The sequence below is a fragment of the Ahaetulla prasina genome, chromosome 1, assembly GCF_028640845.1.
Source record: "Ahaetulla prasina isolate Xishuangbanna chromosome 1, ASM2864084v1, whole genome shotgun sequence".
NCBI classification, from domain to species: domain Eukaryota; kingdom Metazoa; phylum Chordata; class Lepidosauria; order Squamata; family Colubridae; genus Ahaetulla; species Ahaetulla prasina.
The window spans coordinates 309,825,681-309,848,515 of NC_080539.1; the positions used below are offsets into that span (position 1 = coordinate 309,825,681).

The 22,835-nt window shown below is 37.4% G+C and overlaps 1 protein-coding gene and 1 long non-coding RNA gene across 5 annotated transcripts in view; one reads left to right on the forward strand and one right to left on the reverse strand.

Annotated features, from left to right (window-relative positions):
• Positions 1-22,835, reverse strand: part of CDIN1 (CDAN1 interacting nuclease 1) — a 145,409-nt gene that overhangs the window by 55,404 nt on the left and 67,170 nt on the right. For all 4 annotated transcript variants that reach the window (XM_058162163.1, XM_058162165.1, XM_058162164.1 and 1 more), the window contains 5 exons: positions 18,889-18,968; positions 18,491-18,540; positions 13,382-13,449; positions 11,058-11,123; positions 1,950-2,055 (listed from right to left, as the gene is read on the reverse strand). In XM_058162163.1, the coding sequence (XP_058018146.1) occupies positions 1,950-2,055; positions 11,058-11,123; positions 13,382-13,449; positions 18,491-18,540; positions 18,889-18,968 (370 nt within the window). The remainder of the gene's footprint in view (positions 1-1,949; positions 2,056-11,057; positions 11,124-13,381; positions 13,450-18,490; positions 18,541-18,888; positions 18,969-22,835) is intronic.
• LOC131187680 (uncharacterized) lies at positions 418-18,449 on the forward strand. Its single transcript, XR_009152599.1, has 3 exons — positions 418-464; positions 16,389-16,447; positions 17,900-18,449. It is a non-coding gene; the product is annotated as an uncharacterized LOC131187680 (long non-coding RNA).

The following is a 22,835-nucleotide window of genomic DNA, read 5'->3' on the forward strand; positions in this document are numbered from 1 at the left end:
TGATAACTCATGGGTATGCTTATGACAGCTATTTCCCATAATGAGAAATGCGGATGTGAATGTGAAATGTATGCAATACTATGCAATAACGTTTTATAATATATATTCCAGTATAGTAAATAAAAATTTGTTTCTACAGTTTTAATGTAAGGTTAAAAAAAATAATGCCAGAGGTAAAGTCTAATTAAAAATTACAAGAAATGCTGAAAGTGAAAATTTTTATAGAGGTTGCTCTTCTTTGACACAATGAATTGGCTGTGACCAGGCCTTTGGTAAGCATAGCAGGATCTATGTTGTCAGCTTTTATTGTACATAAGCCTAGATGCTTGTCTAATCTGAATGAGAAATACCAAGGAAATTAAAACTGATGCCTTGCACTAACATATATGGATTTTAAAGTGTTCTGTCAATATTATAGGATAACCACCAATGATGTGACAAAATTAAAGGAACAGAAAATAAAGGTAAATAATTTAAGGAATGTAAGAAATTATATTCTATTTTTTTTAAAAAAAAGGAAAATAAAAGAATTTATAAATGATTCCCATGGATCAGGCATGCCAATAAATAAAATGCTCACCAATAAAAATCTGAAAAAAGAACCCTGAAAATGATATTCATTGGCCAATATAATCTTAATTAAATTATTGTTGATTTGTTGTAACATTATTACAACTGAGGTAAATGGTGCTATTTGGTTTCAAAGACTCAAATATTATTTCAGATTATTTAATTTTTTATGGGAAGCAGTAAACACTGTTTTAGAAATATAAAAAGGAAATAATTTACCAGCATAGTTTGAAAGAACAGTCTGCCCCAAATATTCTGGCCTGGAGACACACAACTGTGCAACTTATTTCATGCATTATCCATGAAATTAAATATCTAAGAAAGCTATAATACTAAAAGAAATTTTAAACAAAGAGCAAGCTGTATTTTCACAATGATAATAGACAGAACTTCCACCATAAGTGTTTTGGTTTATAAACTTTCTTTGAGAATATTGCAATTCACTTGCTATTGGGGAGATTCAATATTTTTTCCTCCACCTTGATGATTTTATGAAATAATACACAAATCCTAAATTCAGCCCAGTCAGTTGTGTGTTACAGAGATAATATGAAGAATGTATGAATTTCCACAAGCAGTGGGTAGGTTAACCAGTCCTCAACCCCTAAGTGTTGGAGCAAGGTCAAAATGTTTTAGTACAATGCCAGAATGTCAAAATATATCAACAAACCATCACACTGTGGGAAGAAGAAGAACTTTTCAGATCTTTGTGTTTTGGCTGCCAATGAATCTTTTGGATACTGGGTATGCATGAATAGTTTTCTTAGATACTTGACAAATACAATTCCCATGGTTTCTATTAAGCCAATATTTTAAAACCCCAAAATGCTAGTTGTAGCCACTGTGATAAAAAGGTTGTCTTTCTTCTCTAGCATCTAACCTTCAGTTAATAAATCAACTTATAACATTATTACTCAGATATTCACTAGGTTAACTCAATCTCCTGAATAAATTTGTGCTTACATCTTTGATATATTTCATCTTCAATATTGAAGGTGACACTTTATGTTTATTCTTATGCAGAAAAGTAGTATTTTATTAGCTGCAATCCAGCTCCAATCCTAATCTTACTCAACATTATGCAAAAACCCAACAAACCCTCATGGTCTAACTGTAAGCTTACATTTAGAAATCTGCTAATTCCTTTTATTTTTTCAAACGTGGGTTAGACTGGGTCACACTGTACCATATATTGGCTTAATAACCTAGTGCTAACCAGAGTACAGTAATTATAGCAAATACAATAATTTCAATCCTTTTCAAAATGTATCTCCTGCTTGTCTTTTGTCTGGAAAGATGAAACAAACAAGCATAATGTACTAATATTAACAATAATACTTAAGTTATATTCTCTATAGCTCATAAAAATGAAGATATACCTGTTCCAGTAGCTCCAAAACTGGTCATTTAAGTATGCTTGATGGCTGCATTCATCACCAAAAGAGGCTTTGCTTTCAATCCAATGAATGATGTGACCTTCTACAGCTAAAAAGAAAAAAAAAGTTCTTCATGGTAATTTGAGATTTTTAAGCAATTCTCTATTTTCTATTAAATTAATCCTGATGTCATAAATTTTCACTTTTAAAAAAATGGTGAAATATTTTACCAAGGAAGGGGTTTGAAATACACCATGATTGGAAATCTGGAGAGAAAAGTGCATGAGAGATGAAATCAGCAATGAAATTGCTGCAGTGATTAAGATCAAGGAAGAACATAGAGCCGTGATGGTGCAATGGTTAGAATGCAGTTGTGCAGGCTAACCCATTGCTCACTCCAGGAGTTCTATCCTTACCAGCTCAAGGTTGACTCAGCCTTCCATCCTTCTAAGGTCAGTAAAATGAGGACCCAGATTGTTGGAGGCAATACACTGTAAACTGCTTAAAGAGGGCTGTAAAGCACTATGAAGCAGTATATATGTCTAAGTGCTATTGCTATTGCTATAGAACTAAGAAGCTGGAAAAAGGTAGATTTAAAGACAGAAATGAATAGAAGAAGATAGGTAGTACAGAAACTGGGCTATATGCAGGAGACAAAAAAAAGGGGAGGTAGGTGAAAGGAGAGAATGCTTCTTTTTCCTGTTTCAGTTAAGAGCCTTATGGCCTGGACAGTTACATCTTTCCTCAACTGTTATGCAAATTCCTTTCCTTATAGTAATCGAGTCTGAAAAAGCCTTCCACTGATATGAAAGGAGACTCTGAACTGTGAAAAATAAGTTTGAGGCTCAAGAATCACAGGATAGCATAAAAGATATTCAGAGCAAAAAGCCAAAGGATAGGTTGCTTTACAATTGCTGTAAAGGTGCATCATTACTAACAAGAAAGGAATGGGAACACCAGAAAATAAGTAGTAAGGTATTTAATAAAATTTATTTATTTCAAGTGCTGAAATAAGCACTTGACAGACTGTTTTTCTTTCCTTCTTTCCTCCCTCCCTCTCTTCCTTTCTTCTTTCCTCCCTTCCCTTCCCTTCCCTTCCCTTCCCTTCCCTTCCCTTCCTTCTTCTTTGCAGTTTTTTTCTGCTGCAGTTGCATAGAGTTACTTTTTATACTAGGAAAAAATGTACAGTCTGTTTTGGTGGAAAGCCAAGATGATTAGAGTTTAGGTAATGAAGCTGTATTCTATAACTGCTTCTTCTCTGCAAAGAATGACTACATCATTTATTACTTGTTTTTATGAAATGTTGATTGCTTCCTCACACTGATTAATTTATAACTATTTAAGCATTTATTTATTCTGCAACTGTTTTCCTCATTGCAAGACTGTAGTGATGTTAGAAACTATATTTCAAATCTCAGATGACAATCTAGAAATTGCAGAGATGATTCTAGAAGATGATACACATTTTCTGGCAAATCACACTGGAACAATAATGTAGCGTTAATATATGGCAAAGGAATCCGAGATTTAAACTCTCACTTACAAGATTCTTTTTCATGAAAATGAGTGTGGGAAAACTATAGACATTGGCCTCAGATTCTTAAAGGAAATATATATAAATGTAATAAATAAGCAATCAGAAAATAAGATCCTGCAAGAAAGCTGAGTTGGACTAGACAGCTTTGGGTATTTTTCAAGATCTCCACATAGAACCTCTGTTCAACAAGCTATGCTGGCTCTCAGTAAGCAACAGGTCCAATTTATCATCCGTAAAGCCCCATGTGCCATAAGGCCAGATTATCTGTAAAATCACGTCTTTTGTTGTTTCTGTTTGCCCCATCAAAATCAGCAGGGTTGGCATGCTCTAATCCCATCTAGCATACCATTTTATGAGATCAATTGTTCCTTCTCGGTCTATAGCTTCTGCCCTGTGGAACAATATCCCTTCAGAGGTTTGAACAGTTTTATTTATTTTTATTTTATTTATTTATTTAATTTTGTCATAACAATATACACAAGCATCACACAAAAAGATTATATTATATAATTAGATTAGATTATATAATATATAAACATATATATGGGGAGAAACAAGGAAGTATAAACATGTGTGTGTGTGTGTGTGTGTGTGTGTGTGTGTGTGTGTGTGAAGAACAATAGGACAGGAACGGTAGGCACGTTTGTGCTCTTATGCACGCCCCTTAAAGTCCTCTTAGGAATGGGGTGAGGTCAACAGTGGATAAATTTTGGTTAAAGCTTTTGGGATTATGAGAAGAGACCACAGAGTCAGGTAATGCATTCCAAGCACAGATAATTCTGTTACAGAAGTCATATTTTCAGCAGTCCAAATTGGAGTGGTTGAGCTTAAGTTTAAATCTATTGGTAGCTCTTGTATTATTGCAGTTGAAACTGAAGTAGTCTTTAACAGGAAGGACATTACAATAGATGATTCTATGAGCTAAACCCTGGTCCTGTCGGAGGCGACAAAGTTCCAAGTTTTCTAAACCCAGGATTTCAAGTCTGGTGGGATAAGGTATTTTGTGGAGGAGTGGAGAACTCTTCTCATAAAATACCTCTGGACATGCTCAACTGTATTGATGTCAGAGATGTGGTATGGGTTCCAGACAGGCAAGCTGTAATCAAGAATTGGCCTAGCAAAAGTTTTATATGCTCTGGTCAGTAGTGTGGTGTTTTTGGAAAAGAAGCTACGTAAGATTAGGTTAACAACTCTTAGAGCCTTTTTTGCTATGTAGTTGCAGTGGGCTTTGGCACTTAGATCATTAGATATGAAAACTCCAAGTTCTTTGACAGGGTGGGGGTCATCTGTAAGGTAATGTCCATCAAGCATGTACTTAGTGATTGGATTCTTTTTTCCAATATGTAAGACTGAGCATTTGCTGGTTGAGATTTGTAGTTGCCAAATTTTAGACCAAGCAGTTAGATGATCAAGGTCTTTTTGAATGGTAGATGTATTGTCGATGGTGTTAAAAAGTTTGACATCGTCAGCAAAGAGAACAATCCGGATTGCCGGATTGCCAGATTGTCGTTTTGCCGCAAGTACCATTGGCGGCTGGAATTTTTCCGCTGGATTTGAGATCTAATACCATCGACCTGGTCATGAGCCTGGACATCGGCTCTGTCTTGAGCCTGGACATCGGCTTAGACATTGGCCCCGACATCGGCTTAGACATTGGCCCCGACATCGGCAGGGCTTGGCGGCTTGGACGGTTTTTTGGCTCTCGGCATTCACCTCACCGCGAAGGACATCAGCGGGAGTATCATCTGACTGTGAACGACTTTGGACGGCCTTTTACCATCCCATGCTTTAAAGGCCTAGTTTTATGGCTGACTTTAAGTTAACGATAATGGCCGCTATTTCTGTCATCAGCGGCATTGCAGACATGATTGTTAACTGTCTGATGTAGTTAACTTTAAACATGGTCGTTCCTTATGGTGTTTGCCTGGCAGCGGTGTACCGGTCCGCTAATTCCATCAGCGGACTTCGGACAGTTTGATCCCCGTTTGAAAACATCTTATACGGACAGGGGGTTGGTTTTATTACACCTGTAGTGAACTCCTGGCTCGGGATACCCTTCTCTTCCGTTGCTACCTGAACTTACTATGAGTTACTCGGCGCTTGAGCTCTTACGGCTGCGAGGTTCCCCCGCCTCGCAGGAGTGGCCCTCTGTTCTATCGAGGGCCTACCTTAATGAAGGGTCTTGGGACCCAGAGAGGTGGCATGCCTCGAAGAAGAATCTCTGGGGGTTTTTTAATAGGTTTTTTAATAAGGGGTTTTTAAAGGGGAGGGATTGTGGTGGGGAGTGACCCGTCGGGGAGGGTATGTCCAGTCCCAACGCGGGCTCACGACATTATTTCAGTTGGTCCGAAGACAGGGGAGGGATTGTACAGGCGGAGAACATTATCCCATCTGTATGGTGAGTGGGAGGGGCAGATATGGCGGAGGCAGGGGCCGTGTCGTTTTTGGGAGCAGGTGTTCGATGTTTAAGCGATCACGTGCTCCGGCCCCAGTCCTCACTCGTTCCCGGATGGTCAAGACCCTCAGAGCTTGGGTCTTTGGCTGATGCTTTGCAATGCCGGTCCGTGGTTAACAAGGCTCCCTGATTTGTGACCTTATTCAGGGGAGTCCGCGGACCTTATGGGCATTACGGAGACCTGGTTGGGCACAGAAGGGGTGTACCCTGGTGAACTGTGCCCTCCGGGTTTCCGTGCATTCCATCAGCCGAGGACCCAAGGTAGGTGGGGGTGGCGGTTGTGATTAAAGAAAGTCTGGAGCCGAGGGAGTCCACTGTTCCTCAGATAGCTGGCTGTGAATCCCTCCTTGTGAAGTGGGGCCACCGGAATCAGATGGGGCTGTTGATCACGTACCTGGCTCCTTGCTGCGTGACTACAGCCCTACCTGAACTGCTAGAGGTGCTTGCTGGCGTGGCGGTTGAGATCCCCAGACTACTGGTCTTGGGGGATTTCAACCTGCCATCTGCCGGCTTGTCGTCAACGGTGGTTTAGGAGTTCCAGGCCTCCATGACGGCCTTGGACCTGATTCAAGTAACTGATGGCCCTACACACATTGGGGGAGGCGCGCTAGACTTGATTTTTATCTCTGGTCAGTGGGTAAATGATCTGGATTTAGGAGATTTAGTGAAAGAATCGGTGTCATGGTCAGATCATTTTCTTCTTCGCCTAGACTTTCAGACCGCCGCTCACCACCGCAGGGAGACGGAGCCAATGCGTTGGTTCCGTCCCAGGCGCCTGATGGACCCGGAGAGGTTCCTGACGGAGCTTGGGCCGCTTCCTGAGGATCTTACCCACGGCACGACTGAAGAACTGGTTGCGGCCTGGGAACGGGCCGCGGCTGGGGCTTTGGACCGTGTCGTGCCTTTGCGGCCTCTGACCTGGCGTAGATCTCAATTGGCTCCCTGGTTTTCCGAGGAGCTGAGAGAGATGAAACGCCGGAGAAGACGCCTAGAGAGTATTTGGAGGTCTAGCCGTTCCGAGGCTGATCGGACACTAGTGAGGTCCTTTACTAGGACCTACCTAGTGGCAATGAAGGAGGCGAAGCGTTCCTACGTTTCCACCCTCATTGCATCGGCAGATAACCGCCCGGCCGCCCTGTTTCAGGTGACCCGTTCCCTCCTCCATCAAGAGGGACGGGATGACCCCTTACAGGGACGAGCTGAGGAGTTTAACGGTTATCTATACGATAAAATCGTTCAACGGGATAGTTTGGACCAAGATTGCGATGATCCAGCTGAGATGACAGAGACACGTCTTGTTGAGGTTATTTGGGATGAGTTTGATTCTGTGGCTCCGAGGACATGGACAGGTTGCTGGGAGGTTACATGCAACTACATGTTTACTGGACCCGTGCCCTTCCTGGTTAGTGCTGGCTGCTCAGGAAGTGACACGAGGCTGGCTCAGGGATTATAAATGCTTCTTTGATGGAAGGGTTTTCCCGCCGCCTTGAAGGAGGCGGTGGTGAGACCTCTCCTCAAGAAGCCTTCCTGGACCCAGCTATTTTGGGTAATTATCGTCCAGTCTCCAACCTTCGCTTTGTGGCGAAGGTTGTAGAGAGTGTGGTTGCATGGCAGCTCCCCCGGCACCTGGAGGAAACTGTCTATCTAGACCCGTTCCAGTCCGGCTTCCGACCCGGTTATAGCACGGAGACGGCTTTGGTCGCGTTGGTGGATGACCTCTGGAGGGCCAGGGACAGGGGTTGCTCCTCTGCCTTGGTCCTATTAGCTCTCTCAGCGGCTTTCGATACCATCGACCATGGTATCCTGCTGCGCCGGTTGGAGGGATTGGGAGTGGGGGGCACCGTTTATCGGTGGTTCTCCTCCTATCTCTCTGACCGGTCGCAGACGGTGTTGACAGGGGGGCAGAGGTCGTCCTCGAGGCGCCTCACTTGTGGGGTGCCTCAGGGGTCGATTCTCTCGCCTACCCTGTTCAACATCTATATGAAGCCGCTGGATGAGGTCATCAGTGGTTTCGGGGTGAGTTATCATCTGTACGCTGATGATACTCAGCTGTACTTCTCCACCCCGGACCACCCCAATGAAGCGGTCGAGGTGCTGTCCCGGTGCCTGGAAGCTGTACGGGTCTGGATGGGGAGAAACAGACTCAAGCTCAATCCCTCCAAGACGGAGTGGCTGTGGATGCCGGCATCCCGGTACAGTCAGCTGCATCCGCAGCTGACTGTTGGGGGCGAGTTAGTGGCCCCAAAGGAGGTGGTTCGCAACTTGGGCGTCCTCCTGGATGGATGGCTGTCTTTTGATGAACACCTGGCGGCCGTCGCCAGGAGGGCCTTTTACCAGGTTCGCCTGGTTCGCCAGTTGCGTCCCTTCCTTGACCGGGATGCCTTATGCACGGTCACTCACGCTCTGGTTACGTCTAGGCTGGATTATTGCAATGCTCTCTACATGGGGCTGCCCTTGAGGTGCACCCGGAGGCTGCAGTTAGTCCAGAATGCGGCTGCATGAGTAGTAACGGGAGCCGCTCGTGGCTCCCACGTGACATCGCTGCTCCGTAGCTTGCACTGGCTTCCTGTGGTCTTTCGGGTGCGCTTCAAGATTTTGGTAACTATCTTTAAAGCGCTCCATGGCTTAGGACCCGGGTACTTACGAGACCGCCTGCTGTTACCCTTTGCCTCCCATCGACCCGTACGCTCGCACAGAGAGGGTCTCCTCAGGGTGCCGTCCGCCAAACAGTGTCGGCTGGCGGCCCCCAGGAGTAGGGCCTTCTCTGTGGGGGCAGTGACGCTCTGGAACGAACTTCCCCCCGGCCTGCGTCAAGTGCCTGATCTTCGGACCTTCCGTCGTGAGCTCAAAACATATTTATTCATTAAAGCGGGACTGGCATAATTAGTGATGTATTTTAATTGGGTTTTAATATTTTTAACTTTTTAACTTAAATTTTAATAATCAGCCTTTAAAATTTGCTCTTTTTAAATGTTGTTTTAAATTGTATATATCTTTGTTTTTATTCTGGCTGTACACCGCCCTGAGTCCTTTGGGAGAAGGGCGGTATAAAAATTTAATAAATAAAATAAAATAAATAAACACAGTTACTTGAGATATGGTCACAAAGATCATTTATGTATAGTATAAAGAGGGTTGGTCCAAGAACGCTATGTTGAGGAACGCCACTCTTGACAGGAACAGGATTTGATAGAGCATTACCAATTTTAACCACTTGTTGTCTGTTAGACAGAAAAGCAGATATCCAATTGTGTAGGGGTCCTGAAATGCCATAGGATTTTAATTTTAGGAGAAGTTTATCATGTACTACTGAGTCAAAAGCTTTGCAGAAGTCTATGTAGATTGCATCAATTGTTTTGCCTAGATCAAGATTTGTAGTCCATAAGTTTTTACAGTGGAGAAGTTGTAAGTTGCATGATAATTTTTTTCTGAAACCAAATTGTTTATTAGAGAGTAGGTTGTGTATTTCTAAGTGGAAGGTAATGGATTGGTTGATGATAGATTCCATTACTTTGCAGGCGACGCAGCATAGGGAGATTGGTCTGTAATTTTCAACTAAGCTGGGGTCGCCTTTTTTGAAGATTGGAATGACTGTGGCTAGTGACCAAAGATTGGGAAGGGAACTGGTTGTGAAAGCTTTATCAAAGATTATACTCAGGGGTTCTGATAAATTAGTAGAAAGTTTTTTTAAGAAGTAAGCACATAGTCCATCAGGTCCAATGGATAGAGATGGTTTCAAGTTGCGAAGAGCTTTTCCAACATTATCTTCTGTGAAATCTATATGTGTTAAGTCGTCATACTCATTGCTTGTACAATTTGGGAATGTCGAATATGTGTCATCACTGTTAACAAAAACTGAGCCAAAGAATGTGTTAAAGAGGTTTGCTTTAGTTGTTTCGTCATTGCATTCTTTGCCGTTAGAATCTTTTAGTGGTGGGATGGATCTAGAGTCTTTAAGCTTATTGTTCACAAAATTATAAAAGGCACGATTGGAATTTGTGCGCAGAAAGTCCTCTTCTTGCTTGGTGTGGTAATTTGTGCATTCAGTTTTTATTTGGTTGCATATAATTTTGTAGCGATTTTTAAAATTTGCTACATAGCCCTTTTTGTTTCTTCTCTAGAGGTATTTTTTTTAGATTGAAGCTTTTTTATTGATATGGGTAGTTTGCTTTTCTGATCTTGGTGGTAGTTTGTGGTACGTATAATTTAATGACTCTATTGATTTCAAGTTTTGACACTATTGGACTTGGATGTTTCCGTAGGCATTTGGGCAAGCTTAAAAGAGCCCTGTGTTTAGTTATACTGTAGTCTTTTTGACTAGAGGAGGAATGATTTTTCAACCTCAAGCTTGTGTTACATTATTGTTTCTGGAGACTCAGACTCAGAAATTATTTTATTATTTTCTGTTTTCTTACCATCTGTACACTGCCTAGGGTTACTCTTGCAAGAACCCTATAGATTGTCAGTACCTACATACATTTCTATTAGCTTTGGAATTCTCTTCTGTATGTAAGAGTCTGGTCCAATGAATCACCATAGAGAAACATGGGACTTTTTGGTAAGTGGAATACAGCTGGATGTCTTTGATCTAACTACCAGTTAAGGGAATTTTTTTGGCTTCAGTGATAAATGTAATATTTTAAATAAGTATTATATACTGATTTGGATAACTGTTTATATTTTTACTCTTTTACTGGATTGTTCTGCACCACTCAGAGTAGCTTTCTGTGAGATGAGCAGCTATATAAATTTTATTAATAAATAAAAAAATGAATATATTACTATATTTGGACATTATTTCTGCAGGAATTCCAACAATTTGGCTAAAGACTATCTTGACAGTGAAATCTTAAAATATTTTTCTTATCCAACAAAGAAATCTAGATTTTAAAGAAAAAACATATAATCAGTTTGTTCATGAATAAGGGTTTAATTTATTATGTACAACTGATTGCATTCAAACAGATCACTTCCCATAATAAATTCTTAATGGAACTAGTTCACTACTGTGCATATCTTCAACATTATGATTAAAACATATCTGGAATAATTCTACTAAGATTTCTAGCATTTAATATAAACAACTCAATTAGAAAAACAAAAAGCATTATGGACTTACCAATTGGCACTTCTAATATGAAGTCTGGTGTTTTGTCATAACCCTTTGCACGTAACTGATCTTCAGCTATAGAGAGAATAGATGATATAAACAATAGTATTATTCTATTAGCTGATAGGAAAAATAATTAATTCTCTTTTGAACAAAGGTACAAGAATTACTAATGCACTCATACATATCCTTCTAATGCATGCAATGCTGTGTCAGATTAAATGAACCTTCTTGGTAAACCTGAAACATGAATCTAAAAATGCTTCTTTGCCATCTCTGCATTTTTATGCCTTCATTATAGACATCATTAATTCAACCTGTCATATTGTACTTTGTTTCTGAAAAATGTTCAAAATAAAGAAATATTTTACTTGATTGAAGCTCCTGCAAATACCTTTAAGAAACCGCTAGTGTTTCTGCAATGAAGATATGTTATACCTTTATCTCAATCTAGATTTTCTTTAGAAATTAATATTTCAGTATTCACTGAAAAATTATTATACAGCATAGATACAGATGTTATCCCAGAGTTCTTGATATGACATCAAGCACTGCACTCATAGGAGGGAATTTTAAGAGGCTGACTTCCCAAACTGTACATTCCTTCACAATCTCTCTACCCACTCCCCACATTTCCTACTCAATAGGCATAAATCAAAGGGTTATTGTGAATGAAAAGATTTGTAGTATACGGCATCTTATCAATGAATCTACATCCATCTTCTGAGGCTCTTCCTCAATTTGGTAAGATTCCTGTCAGTATTACTTAAAAGGAACAATGGCCAAATATATTTCTTACCTTTTTACTGATCACTAAAGACATAGAAGAGAAAGAATCTGCACAGTTTTTATCTGCCTGTTCTCTTTAGTTTACTTAGACCCAGGGTATCATGAAATACAAGGAAAAATGTTTTGAAAAATGTATTTGGTATACTATTGGAATTAATTTTGAAAGGATGTTGCATCATCTAATAGTTTCTCTAGCTGAAACATTCAGAGGCTTTAAAATATGTTTATCTCTTTCATCCAGTGGTTTGTGAGGAAGAATTGATCTTATTTAAATGGTTTACTAATTTCCATTATTTCACTAAGGACAAACTAATTAGAACCATGTATTTCCCTGAATGCTTAAGGTGTGGATGGAATGAGCCAACTGATTTAATCTGTTCTTTATTGTAGTTCAACATTAAAATATCTTCTTGTATTCTTTGTAGTAAAAAATAAAGTAAATAAAGGATATATTTCTGAATGCACGTAATTAGTAAGGCCATATCATTAATTTCATGAATTCAGAATGAATATATTTGTTTTTTGACAGAATTTTATGTTTTGCTATATAATTTATCTAACAGTATCATAAGTTTAAGTTATCCTTAACAATTTGACTAAAGAAATTTATTTAAATCAAACTTGGTTTCTGTCTTTATTAGAAAATCATAAGAATACAGCTAAGGAATAGATGTTTCCGACATAAATAATAAAAAAATAATTGTTATAAAGTAATCATGCAGATATGTGCTGCTGCTTTTTGCTTCAGTCCTGCTATTAGTATCTCATAGTTATTCTCATTTAATCCTAATATTCTTCATCTTATTATTACAGAATTTAAGAAATAGAGTGGATCACAGCTGCTGTAATTAGGCATTTTTGTTTTAAAATAGTTTTTCTATTATTTGGGTTTTGGTTGTATTTAAACTTTTGCTTCAAAGCCTTCATTATTAAAATATACTTTTTCATACTGAGATGTTACCACTCCACATAACAGTTCTGAAGAATGAGAAACGTATCATGCTTTAAGACAGTGTTCCTTTAAGTAATAATAACCAATCCATGGAAGTGTTAACTGTAATACTCTCCTTACATATGTTATCATTTAATATAATTCTGACTAACAATACAATGCAGGAAGGTTTAATATACTGTAAAAAAAGAAATAAACTTCTAAAGAAACTAGTGAATCCCTCTTGTAGAGATTTAATACATGAAGCATTATAAAGCTAATATTTCTTATACTTCCTTTTAAGTCTCCTAAGACCTAGACTATGGCTAATATCTCATGACACCAAAAGTAATACAACAACTGATATTAAAGCATTTTTCCGAGCTACTTATTCTATAAAATATTAATTACTTGCTTGTGCACATGCAGTATAAGGTATTAGATAACTGAGTTCCTGCTCAGGTCTAAATCAATAAAAGATAACTTGCACTGCATCAATCATTTCTTAGTCTCTCTTTACTACTTAATATACAGGATATCTGTAGAGACTTTTTTGGAAACAATTACTGAGATTTCCAACGTTTAGGTATTAGATTATAATATAAAAGCTTACCTAAAAATGATATATTTCTCTCCAGAAGCATTTCTTGCAGTAAGACTTCATGTTCATATCCAATTGCACTGATATTTTTTCATTAAAGAAACATATTCCCCAATTTTATATAAAACTTGACTTTATAATAGCATAGCTCTTTATGGTAGACTATAGTGATCTAGAATTAAGTCCTGGCTACTTAAATATAACAATTAACTTTACATTTTAATAACCAATTGTCAATCTACAAACAAGAAAATTAAAGATATTGGAGGAAGGGATGGGATCAGAGTATTAAGGTCTGTTATGAGATAATTTTCTATACATTTTCAGCAAGACTAGTGAGTCTTTATAATTACTATGAAGCAGCGATATATCTCTAGTCAATATTATATAATTAGTTAATGCTAGAATTAATTTTTAAAAATTCAAAAATAATATGGTGTCTTTGTTCCACACCCAGTTTTAAATTCAACTTTTTTTCAAGGAATTGCTATGACAGTAAAAGAGACATTTCATAAAGTTTCTTGAAGAAGAATAAGATAAGATGTAAACAAAATACACTTTTTAGAGTGTCAGAAATGAAAATCTTTATTCAGAATTCAAAGATAATAATTCCCACTTGTTTGCAATCATTTAACCATAATTGCCTTTGTGTGTCCTTTATTCGGCAGAACTAATTTCATGGTACCTTGCATTAATGCTTTAAAAGAGGACAGAATTTTTTTTCTGGGGAAAAAAAGCTAGAAAAATTCAAGAATTTTCAAGAGAGTTATTAATTATGCTTGTTGGTTTTCCTGCACAATTTAATGAATTCTGAGAAAAGTAAATCTAGTAATGATGGTATGAATCTCACTTTTGAGATGAGGTAAAACGTTTGACACATTGTTCTTGGAATCTGGATAATTCATATAAATAGATATTGCTTTGGAGGTTCATCAGTATTTAGTTAATGCTATACATACAAGGTATGGTCATACAAGGAACATTATGGTCCCTATGAGATGCCCACCATAAATGATTCCTGTTTTTCTATGGTAGTTTGATATTTTTCAAAAATTGAAAATCCAGCCTGCTATGAGGAAAGATGTCAGTCGCTATCATTATTGATCTTTTTAAAGCAACCAATTAGATGCTAAAACCAGGGGTGAAATGCTTCTGGTTCTGACCGGATCTCGTGATCTGGTAGTGATCATGGCTGGTGGTTCGGCGATTCAGTAGTGATCGCCAAACCATCGGCGCCACTCACCACCCGGTGTCATTACTTCCTGGTTTTAACCAGGAAGTAATGTATTTTTTATCTTCTGTGCAGGCGCAGAAGGTCTGCGCGTGCATGTGATGTGTGCACACAGCATATAAACTTCCGAGCAGGTAAGAAAAGTAAGTAGATTTTACCCCTGGATAACACTTAGTGCTTTACTTGACATGTTTACCTGTCCAGAAAAAAAAGAGCAACAACTGGCTTCCTGAAACATGAGCAAATTGGATGGAAAAGTAAGAGACATTAAATCTGAGCTACAAAAAATATGGTTAAAATACTGTTTGTATTTTATATAGCTTTTTGCTAACACTTTGTGGTTTTTTGAATCTTTGCAGCCCAGATCTGGTAGTTCCTTTAGAGTGAGCCTAATCTGAGTTTTAGAAAATGGATGTTACATAAGTGTTTATATCCAACAAGGTAGTCATTTTATAAAGTTACCCCTAGCAAGATCTCAATGGGACGTGGTGGCTCAGGGCTAGGACGTTGAGCTTGTTGATCGAAAGGTCAGCAGCTCAGCGGTTCGAATCCCTAGTGCTGCCGTGTAACGGGGTGAGCTCCCGTTACTCGTCCCAGCTTCTGCCAACCTAGCAGTTGCGAAAGCACGTAAAAATGCAAGTTGAAAAAATAGGGACCACCTTTGGTGGGAAGATAACAGCGTTCCATGCGCCTTTGGCATTGAGTCATGCCGGCCACATGACCACAGAGACGTCTTCGGACAGCACTAGCTCTTCAGCTTTGAAACGGAGATGAGCACCGCCCCCTAGAGTCGGCAACGACTAGCACGTATGTGCGAGGGGAACCTTACCTTTACCTTTACTAGCAAGATCTCAAACTTCTACACATGTTTACAGCCTTAAAAGAGATCTCCCTGGCCCTCTAGCTATTTATTGCGATTGACACAAGAGACTGAATCAATCTGTACGAGATTTTTGTAATGCCATAAAATAGATACATGCAGGACACGAAAATTATAATTAAGCTATAATAGGTAGCAAATATGACTACATAATGATGAAAGAGGATGTATTTTTCTTTATTCTTCTTCCAAGTTTTAAAAATATTTTTCAATAATTATGAACTTATTATACTTTATCTACAATTTAAATAACTAGATTGCATATTATTGTTGTCATTATTGTTATCTATCTTGTAGAAACGACAGTCTGAATTTTTGTAAATCATGGGAAATATTGCACTATGAAAAATTGATGTAGCAAGTCAAGGTGTGCTATAATGACAGAATCAAATAAGGAAAATGACTAATAGCAAAAATATAAAATAAATTCTACAAACAGTGTACATAATACAGTGTGAACAAAAAGACTTAGATTTAGTCTACAGTAATACCTGTTATTGATGTATGGCCCTGACTGACCATGACCATTACCAAAACTTGTAAATAACTTCACAAGCCAGGCTGTTCTCATTCAATTCAGAAGCCTTGTTTCCCGTAAATATCTAAACTGTTACTGAAAAACAGCCTCTTGGCAATTCAAAGAGGTTGACTTCATACTTTAGTCCATGCATATATAATTAGATAGTTGTATTTAAAATCAATATGCAATCCTTAGAAGACATTGTACTTTAAAAACCTTAACTTTATATTGGTTTTAAATGACTTTGTATGCCTTAAAATTAACAACTAATTCAGCAATAGATATTTTTAAATAATCTTTCATAAACAGAAATCATTAAATGTTTAGTCACTTATGGTCAACCACTTTTAAAAAACTTTACATTAATTATTTCTATTTTTTTCCTTAGTGCTCAATGAAATCTGATCTGAAATTAACTATGGTGTATAGTGCAATGAATACCTTATAGTAAGTATGGTTTAGCAGAAGTATGCTTCTCAATAACCATTTCCATAAACTATTTCTAGGTTACAGGCTACATAGGGCCACGTCTTTGACCCAATTTTATAGCCAATATCTAATTATCTATGATATAGATAACAATGTAAAAACACTACTATCTCAATGTTCTATGATACAATTTTAGCAGACAATGATCTCATCTTATTGCCTTTATTAACTATGGTTTGGAACAAAGATAGGCTTACCAGAATCATTTTTAATTCCCCAAAGAAACTCTGCCCAGAAACATGGTATGTACAGCATGCGTGAAATATGTTGCAGAGTTTATACAGTGACTAGGGTTCTAAATCTATCAAAATGTATTTATATTGTGATTAGTCTGATAGGTCTGGTTTTATCATGACATCAAGGAATTGAATGTTTAAATATATTACTACTATACATTGTCAAGACAAAACCATAGAAGCTTTTAGTGCATAAAAAAGAATGTGCTATAATTCGTTTTCTTGGAGCCACAGCAATAAGACTAATTATGCCTGTACCCTAGAAGCTGTCTGAACTTTGTTACTTCTCCCACAGTATGGGCAGACTTCAAACTTGCTCCTATTTTATTATCTAAGAAAATAACAAAATATACAGAACTAGGTATAAACCTAGTAAACAGAGGTTTACTGAAAATAAATATTAGATGGTGGATCTGATGTCACATTGCTACTTAGCCTGTTCAATATACTGGATAGTGAAAACTCCTTTAGTAATACAGAATCATAAAAAGCACTGATAGCAGTGGGGGAAAAAAATCAGTGGTCCTGCAGCATGCACTAGTTTTTTCCATCTGTTAGGAAGAGCCACAAGCTGCATATTATGCAGCAATTTGGATGAGCAGATGTCCCAGTGACTTGCATTTTTGTAGGTTGGTACAGAAATTAAAACCAATAAAAATGTTTCAAACAATTAATTCAATAAAAAAATAATTCATTGACTGAAGACAGAAATTAGGTTTCTTAAAAAAGTAAGAAAGAACAGGCAAATATAACCTGTTTATTTCATCAAGGTTTTGCATAGGTTGTTATAAATTTTATTTTAACTTTAATTTACTGTGGTTCTAAATTATGGTGAGATGTGTTGTTATAAACCAGTATCTTTTTGGAAAAATAATATTAAATTAATATTTATTCTAAATTAATATACTTAATCACTTCAACCCACTAAAATGAAAAAGAAATAAAATGGGTATGAAGCTGATTTAAAAACATACACAAAATATATTCATTCTGAGCAAAATTCTGTATGTTTTAATTATGTTGTCTTTAAATTAAGATTCCCTTCCATTTTTATAACTGTAAACACTATACAAAGTAGATGATTTGAATGTATTCTATCTATTTGTCTCATAGAATAAATTGCAAGATTTGTGCTAATTTGCCTAACTATTAACTTTTAAACTCGGTTGCACAGGAACAACATTTTCATTCTTTAAATATCAAGATTTTCTAGAATGTTCAGTGGATGAGAGAGATAAAGGAGAATAACCTTTCAGAAGGGTTGTGCATGTAATTAATTTGAACAGAATTACAAGCATCTATGAATACACTGAATTCCACTTATGATCATTTTTATGTGTTATCCTTTTTTCATTGTGACAAAACAGTGGTAAGTCAAATTTTCTCGCTCTTAGATTTTGAATCACAGTTTCTGTGGGAAATGCAAAGAAGCTATTACGTCTTATAAAATTTGCAACTTATGACAACAAATAATTTAATACAAGATTGTGTATTTCACGTGACCAACCGCAAGAGAATTTTATCTAGGCAAAGGAAATGTATATCTACTGAACTGACAATTTTCATATGGCATATCTGGCATTAGTTAAACAATGTAAGAGACAGGGTCTGCAGCGATCCCCTTGTGGCTGATTGAATGTAAAACAGAGCCACATGATATGTGTTTTGCGAAGCAGAACTTTATGTCAGGTTACAGCTAGACACATCTCCTCCTCAAAGCCCAAGCTCATCAACTGTGCACCTAAAATTTTATGAGAAAGGATACTGTTTGATGCAGTCCACCAATGGTCCATAACAATAGTCATTCACAATGCACTGCAGACAAATAAAAATAGTGGTAGGAAGATGGGCATGTATAATTAAAAGAATCGTAAGAAATACTTTTTTCTTCAAAATTAAAACTTTTGAAGCAAAAGCTTCTTGCAAGGGATAACAGAAAACAAAATTTGCATCCTTTTTATTCTGTAAGAAATAGTGTGTCTGTAAAAATAATACATGAGACAGTAAAATGCTCTCTTCACAAATATTGCATTGCTATTTTTGCACTGTTGACCTCTATGTAAGATAGTAATGATGCCGGCAATTAAATTTGGTTTTAAAAATTCTTTCCCTGCTAGGCACAGAACAGAATTGCAATTGAAAAAGGATGACTGTGATAAATACCTGATAGACCTGATTGGCTAAGACTCCATCTGGAATCTGAGAAGGATCCCGAAGCAGAATGTTTATGAGAGTTTTCGAAGCTGCAGAAGAAGAATGTGATACTTAGTATTGCTGTAAACATGGCACTGATCATCAGTTGCTATGGAAGAAAAATGAATGAAAAATAAAGTGTTTTTTCTTCACAGATCAATATATTTTAGAATACATACTCGTAAAATTGCATATACAATACTGCTCAGATATTCTTCAGTAGAGGGAAGCAAAGTTTTCATCATGTACTACACAGAGGCGAGTTTTCTAAACACCCTTCCAACTTCAAGGAATAAACTGTATATTGTATGTGTATATAATAATATTTATATGAGCCATAATAAAAACAAGCACATACAGAGTCCAGAGTCATCCTTTTTGCTTCAGCTGCTCTTGCCTTCTGGTAGCTCTTCGCATGTGTGCACTAGGAACAGTCTCCTCCTGTTCCTCTGCCTCTCTGCTGTCTGCCTCTGGAGGCTCCGGAGTCTGCGCATCGCTCCCAGATGGCCCTGGCCCCATCTCTGCCTCTGACGCAGAGCCTTCGTCTGGGACTTCCCCTGACTCCAGGACTGACCCACTGTCTTCCCCAGCCTCCTCACTGTCCACAGGCTGCTGGCGGACTACGACTGTATGTATGTATGTATGTATGTATGTATGTATGTGTCTGTCTGTCTGTCTGTCTATCTATCTATCTCTATCTCTAGCTATCATCTATAAAATAATTTGTGTGTGTATACAAACACACACACACACACACGCAAAATTTACTTTTCTAACAATAGATTCTGGGATCAAAAATTGTGATATTATAACTCGATAAAATGTTCTAATGAATGTATATAGCCCATTCAAAAAATAAACTTATAATTGTATTGGGGTTAGAGTTAGGCAACAAATAAATATACTGCTTATTTATAGTTTCACCCTCTCCCTCTCTTACACAGCCATACCTACTTCTCAAACCTTTCTATAGTAGTTGACCAATTTGATGCAAAAATCTGGTGAAATCGAACAATATCATGACTCCAAAGCTTTATATGAAGTCGAAATTTATTTATTTACTTATAGTACTTATTTATTCACTTATTTTACCATGGGTGGTACAGAGGAAAAGTAAACATGATTGGAGGACATGAGGCTTCTTTGCAGAATTCTGACCATCTGACTTAACACAAACTCCATAGAAAATATTATAACAAAATAGAAGGGAAGAGGGATGAATAATTTGCAGTGAAAAGCAAGGTGCAAAATTTATATGCACCAAGTATCAGGGCAAGAAGGAAAAATGGATCTCAATGGGGCATTTTCAGAGAGAAGCTTCTTTAATCCAAGAAAACATTTTGTCTTTCGTTTCATGAATGAGTTTCATATTTTTAAAATAAAACTCAGATTTCAGAAATTATATAACAGTAAACAAATCCAGCCTTCTGATTAGAAATAGTTTTAAATATATTTAAAGAGGGTACTTTTTTCCCTTCTGCTTATTTGCAATGAAACTACATAATTTTATAATATTGTAAGATTTGGGGGGGGGGGTGCATGTGTGTATGTGTGTGTGCATGTGTGTATGTGTATATGTGTTTTATATGTATGTATAAAAACTCAAGGTGTCAAACACACCCACTACGCCTGCCTGCTTTCTCAACAACACAAATTATAGGGAGCCATGTAATTTTTTTTCAAATACATAAACAAACATCATATAATTTCCGCTGCATAATTATAATGTAAATTATAGCAACTTCACACTTCTGAATACTTTCTTGTGGCTAGATTAATTACTATTTTCAACAACATTGGCACTGTTCTTGTTGTTAACTTACTTCTCATGACCTGGTGAACAATATCTCTCTAGGATTGTTTGTAACTGCTTCTGAGCTCATGCTTGTGTCACCACTGACATTGTCTAACTACCTGGTCTTCTGTTTGCCTATAGAAATTGCCTTCAAAATCAAGATTTTCTCTTCTGATGACTCTTGCCTATCCACTATGTGTCCAAATTATTTAAGTTTTAAATTCATAGTTTGTGCTCCTAGGGAACAGTCTGGATTTACTTCATTTGGTATTGAATGATTGTTCTTCTTGCAGTCTGAGGTGCTCAACTTTTTTTTTCAGTACCACAGTTCACAGACATTGATTTTTCTTTGTTTGGCCTTTCTGATGATTCAGCTTTCTCAGCTATAACTCTTCTAGATTAGGTAAAGATGTTGTCACCATCATTTCGTAAAATTAAAAAAGCATGGAATTCTAACCAGTCAAGGTATGTTTACTATTGTAAATATGATTGATTTAATTAGTTATGCAGTTCATCAATACCAAAGGCAAACAAAAACACAAAATTAGACAGTTAAACAGTACCAATTTCATGACACTACATTCTGAAGAGAGCCACAGTTTAGCCTCCCTAAATCTATAGTAATCCACTGAATTGGATTTCAACTGCCAGTCAGATGCTGTATGGTGACTATGGAAATTACATAAGTCCCTGCTCTATCTAGCTAAGGACACACTAGAACAGTATTCAATGTCATACATTGGCTAAAAAGAGCCATTCAATTGGCATTTATGGTATTCTTTTTTATTTATTCTTTTTTAAAAAATTTTTTTATTCTTACTGAGTCTGTCATTTGCACCTCTATAACTGTCTGGTTCGGTTCTGCAACCCAACAAGAAAGACACAGACTTCAGAGGATGATTAGAACTGCAGAAAAAATAATTGCTACCAACCTGCCTTCCATTGAGGACCTGTGTACTGCACGAATCAAGAAGAGGGCCGTGAAAATATTTACAGACCCCCTCGCATCCTGGACATAAACTGTTTCAACTCCTACCCTCAAAATGACACTATAGAGCACTGCACACCAGAACAACTAGACACAGGAAGTTTTTTCCCGAAGGCCATCTCTCTGCTAAACAAATAATTCCCTCAACACCGTCAAACTATTTACTAAATCTGCACTACTATTAATCTTCTCATCGTTCCCATCACCAATCTCTTTGCACTTATGACTGTATGACTGTAACTTTGTTGCTGGTAATCCTTACGATTTATATTGATATATTGACCATCATTTGTGTTGTAAATGTTGTACCTTGATGAAGGTATCTTTTCTTTTATGTACACTGAGAGCATATGCACCAAGACAAATTCCTTGTGTGTCCAATCACACTTAGCCAATAAAAAATTCTATTCTATTGTATTCTATTCTATTCTGTCCATAACTTTGGGGATAGTAAAGGGCTATCAGAATAGAAGCCTGATAGCATGATCTTCTATTAATGTCTTAGTATTAATGTCTTAGTAATTAATTAATTAATTAATGTACACTGAGAGCATATGCACCAAGACAAATTCCTTGTGTGTCCAATCACACTTGGCCAATAAAATTCTATTCTATTCTATTCTATTCTTCAGTTCCTTTTTAAAAGTATCTAAGATGATGGCCGTTGCTTTATCTGTAAGTAGAAAAATTCCCATTTTAACTATGGGTTATTTATTTATTTATTTGTTTATTTAATTACTATGCATCCATCTCCCCTACAAGGTAGTATTTACACAAAGAAAAACTTTCTTTGCCTCTTAAATCAGCATATCTATCATGATTTTCTTGTTTATTTAAAAAGTAAACAAACTACCGTATATACTCGAGTATAAGCCGAGTTTTTCAGCACGTTTTTTGTGCTGAAAAACGTCCCCTCGGCTTATACTCGGGTCTATACGGCTTATACTCGAGTTTTTTTTTAAAGCCCTCGCTTATACTCGAGTATATACGGCTTATACTCGAGTTTTTTTTTTTTTCTTTTTTTCACATTTTACCGGACGGAAGCCCTGCCGGTGCTGTGAGAGGCGGGCGGGGAGCCGCCAGCCTTCTCAGCTGAGGGAGGGAGGCTTTCCCCAACCGGTAGGTGCCTCATTT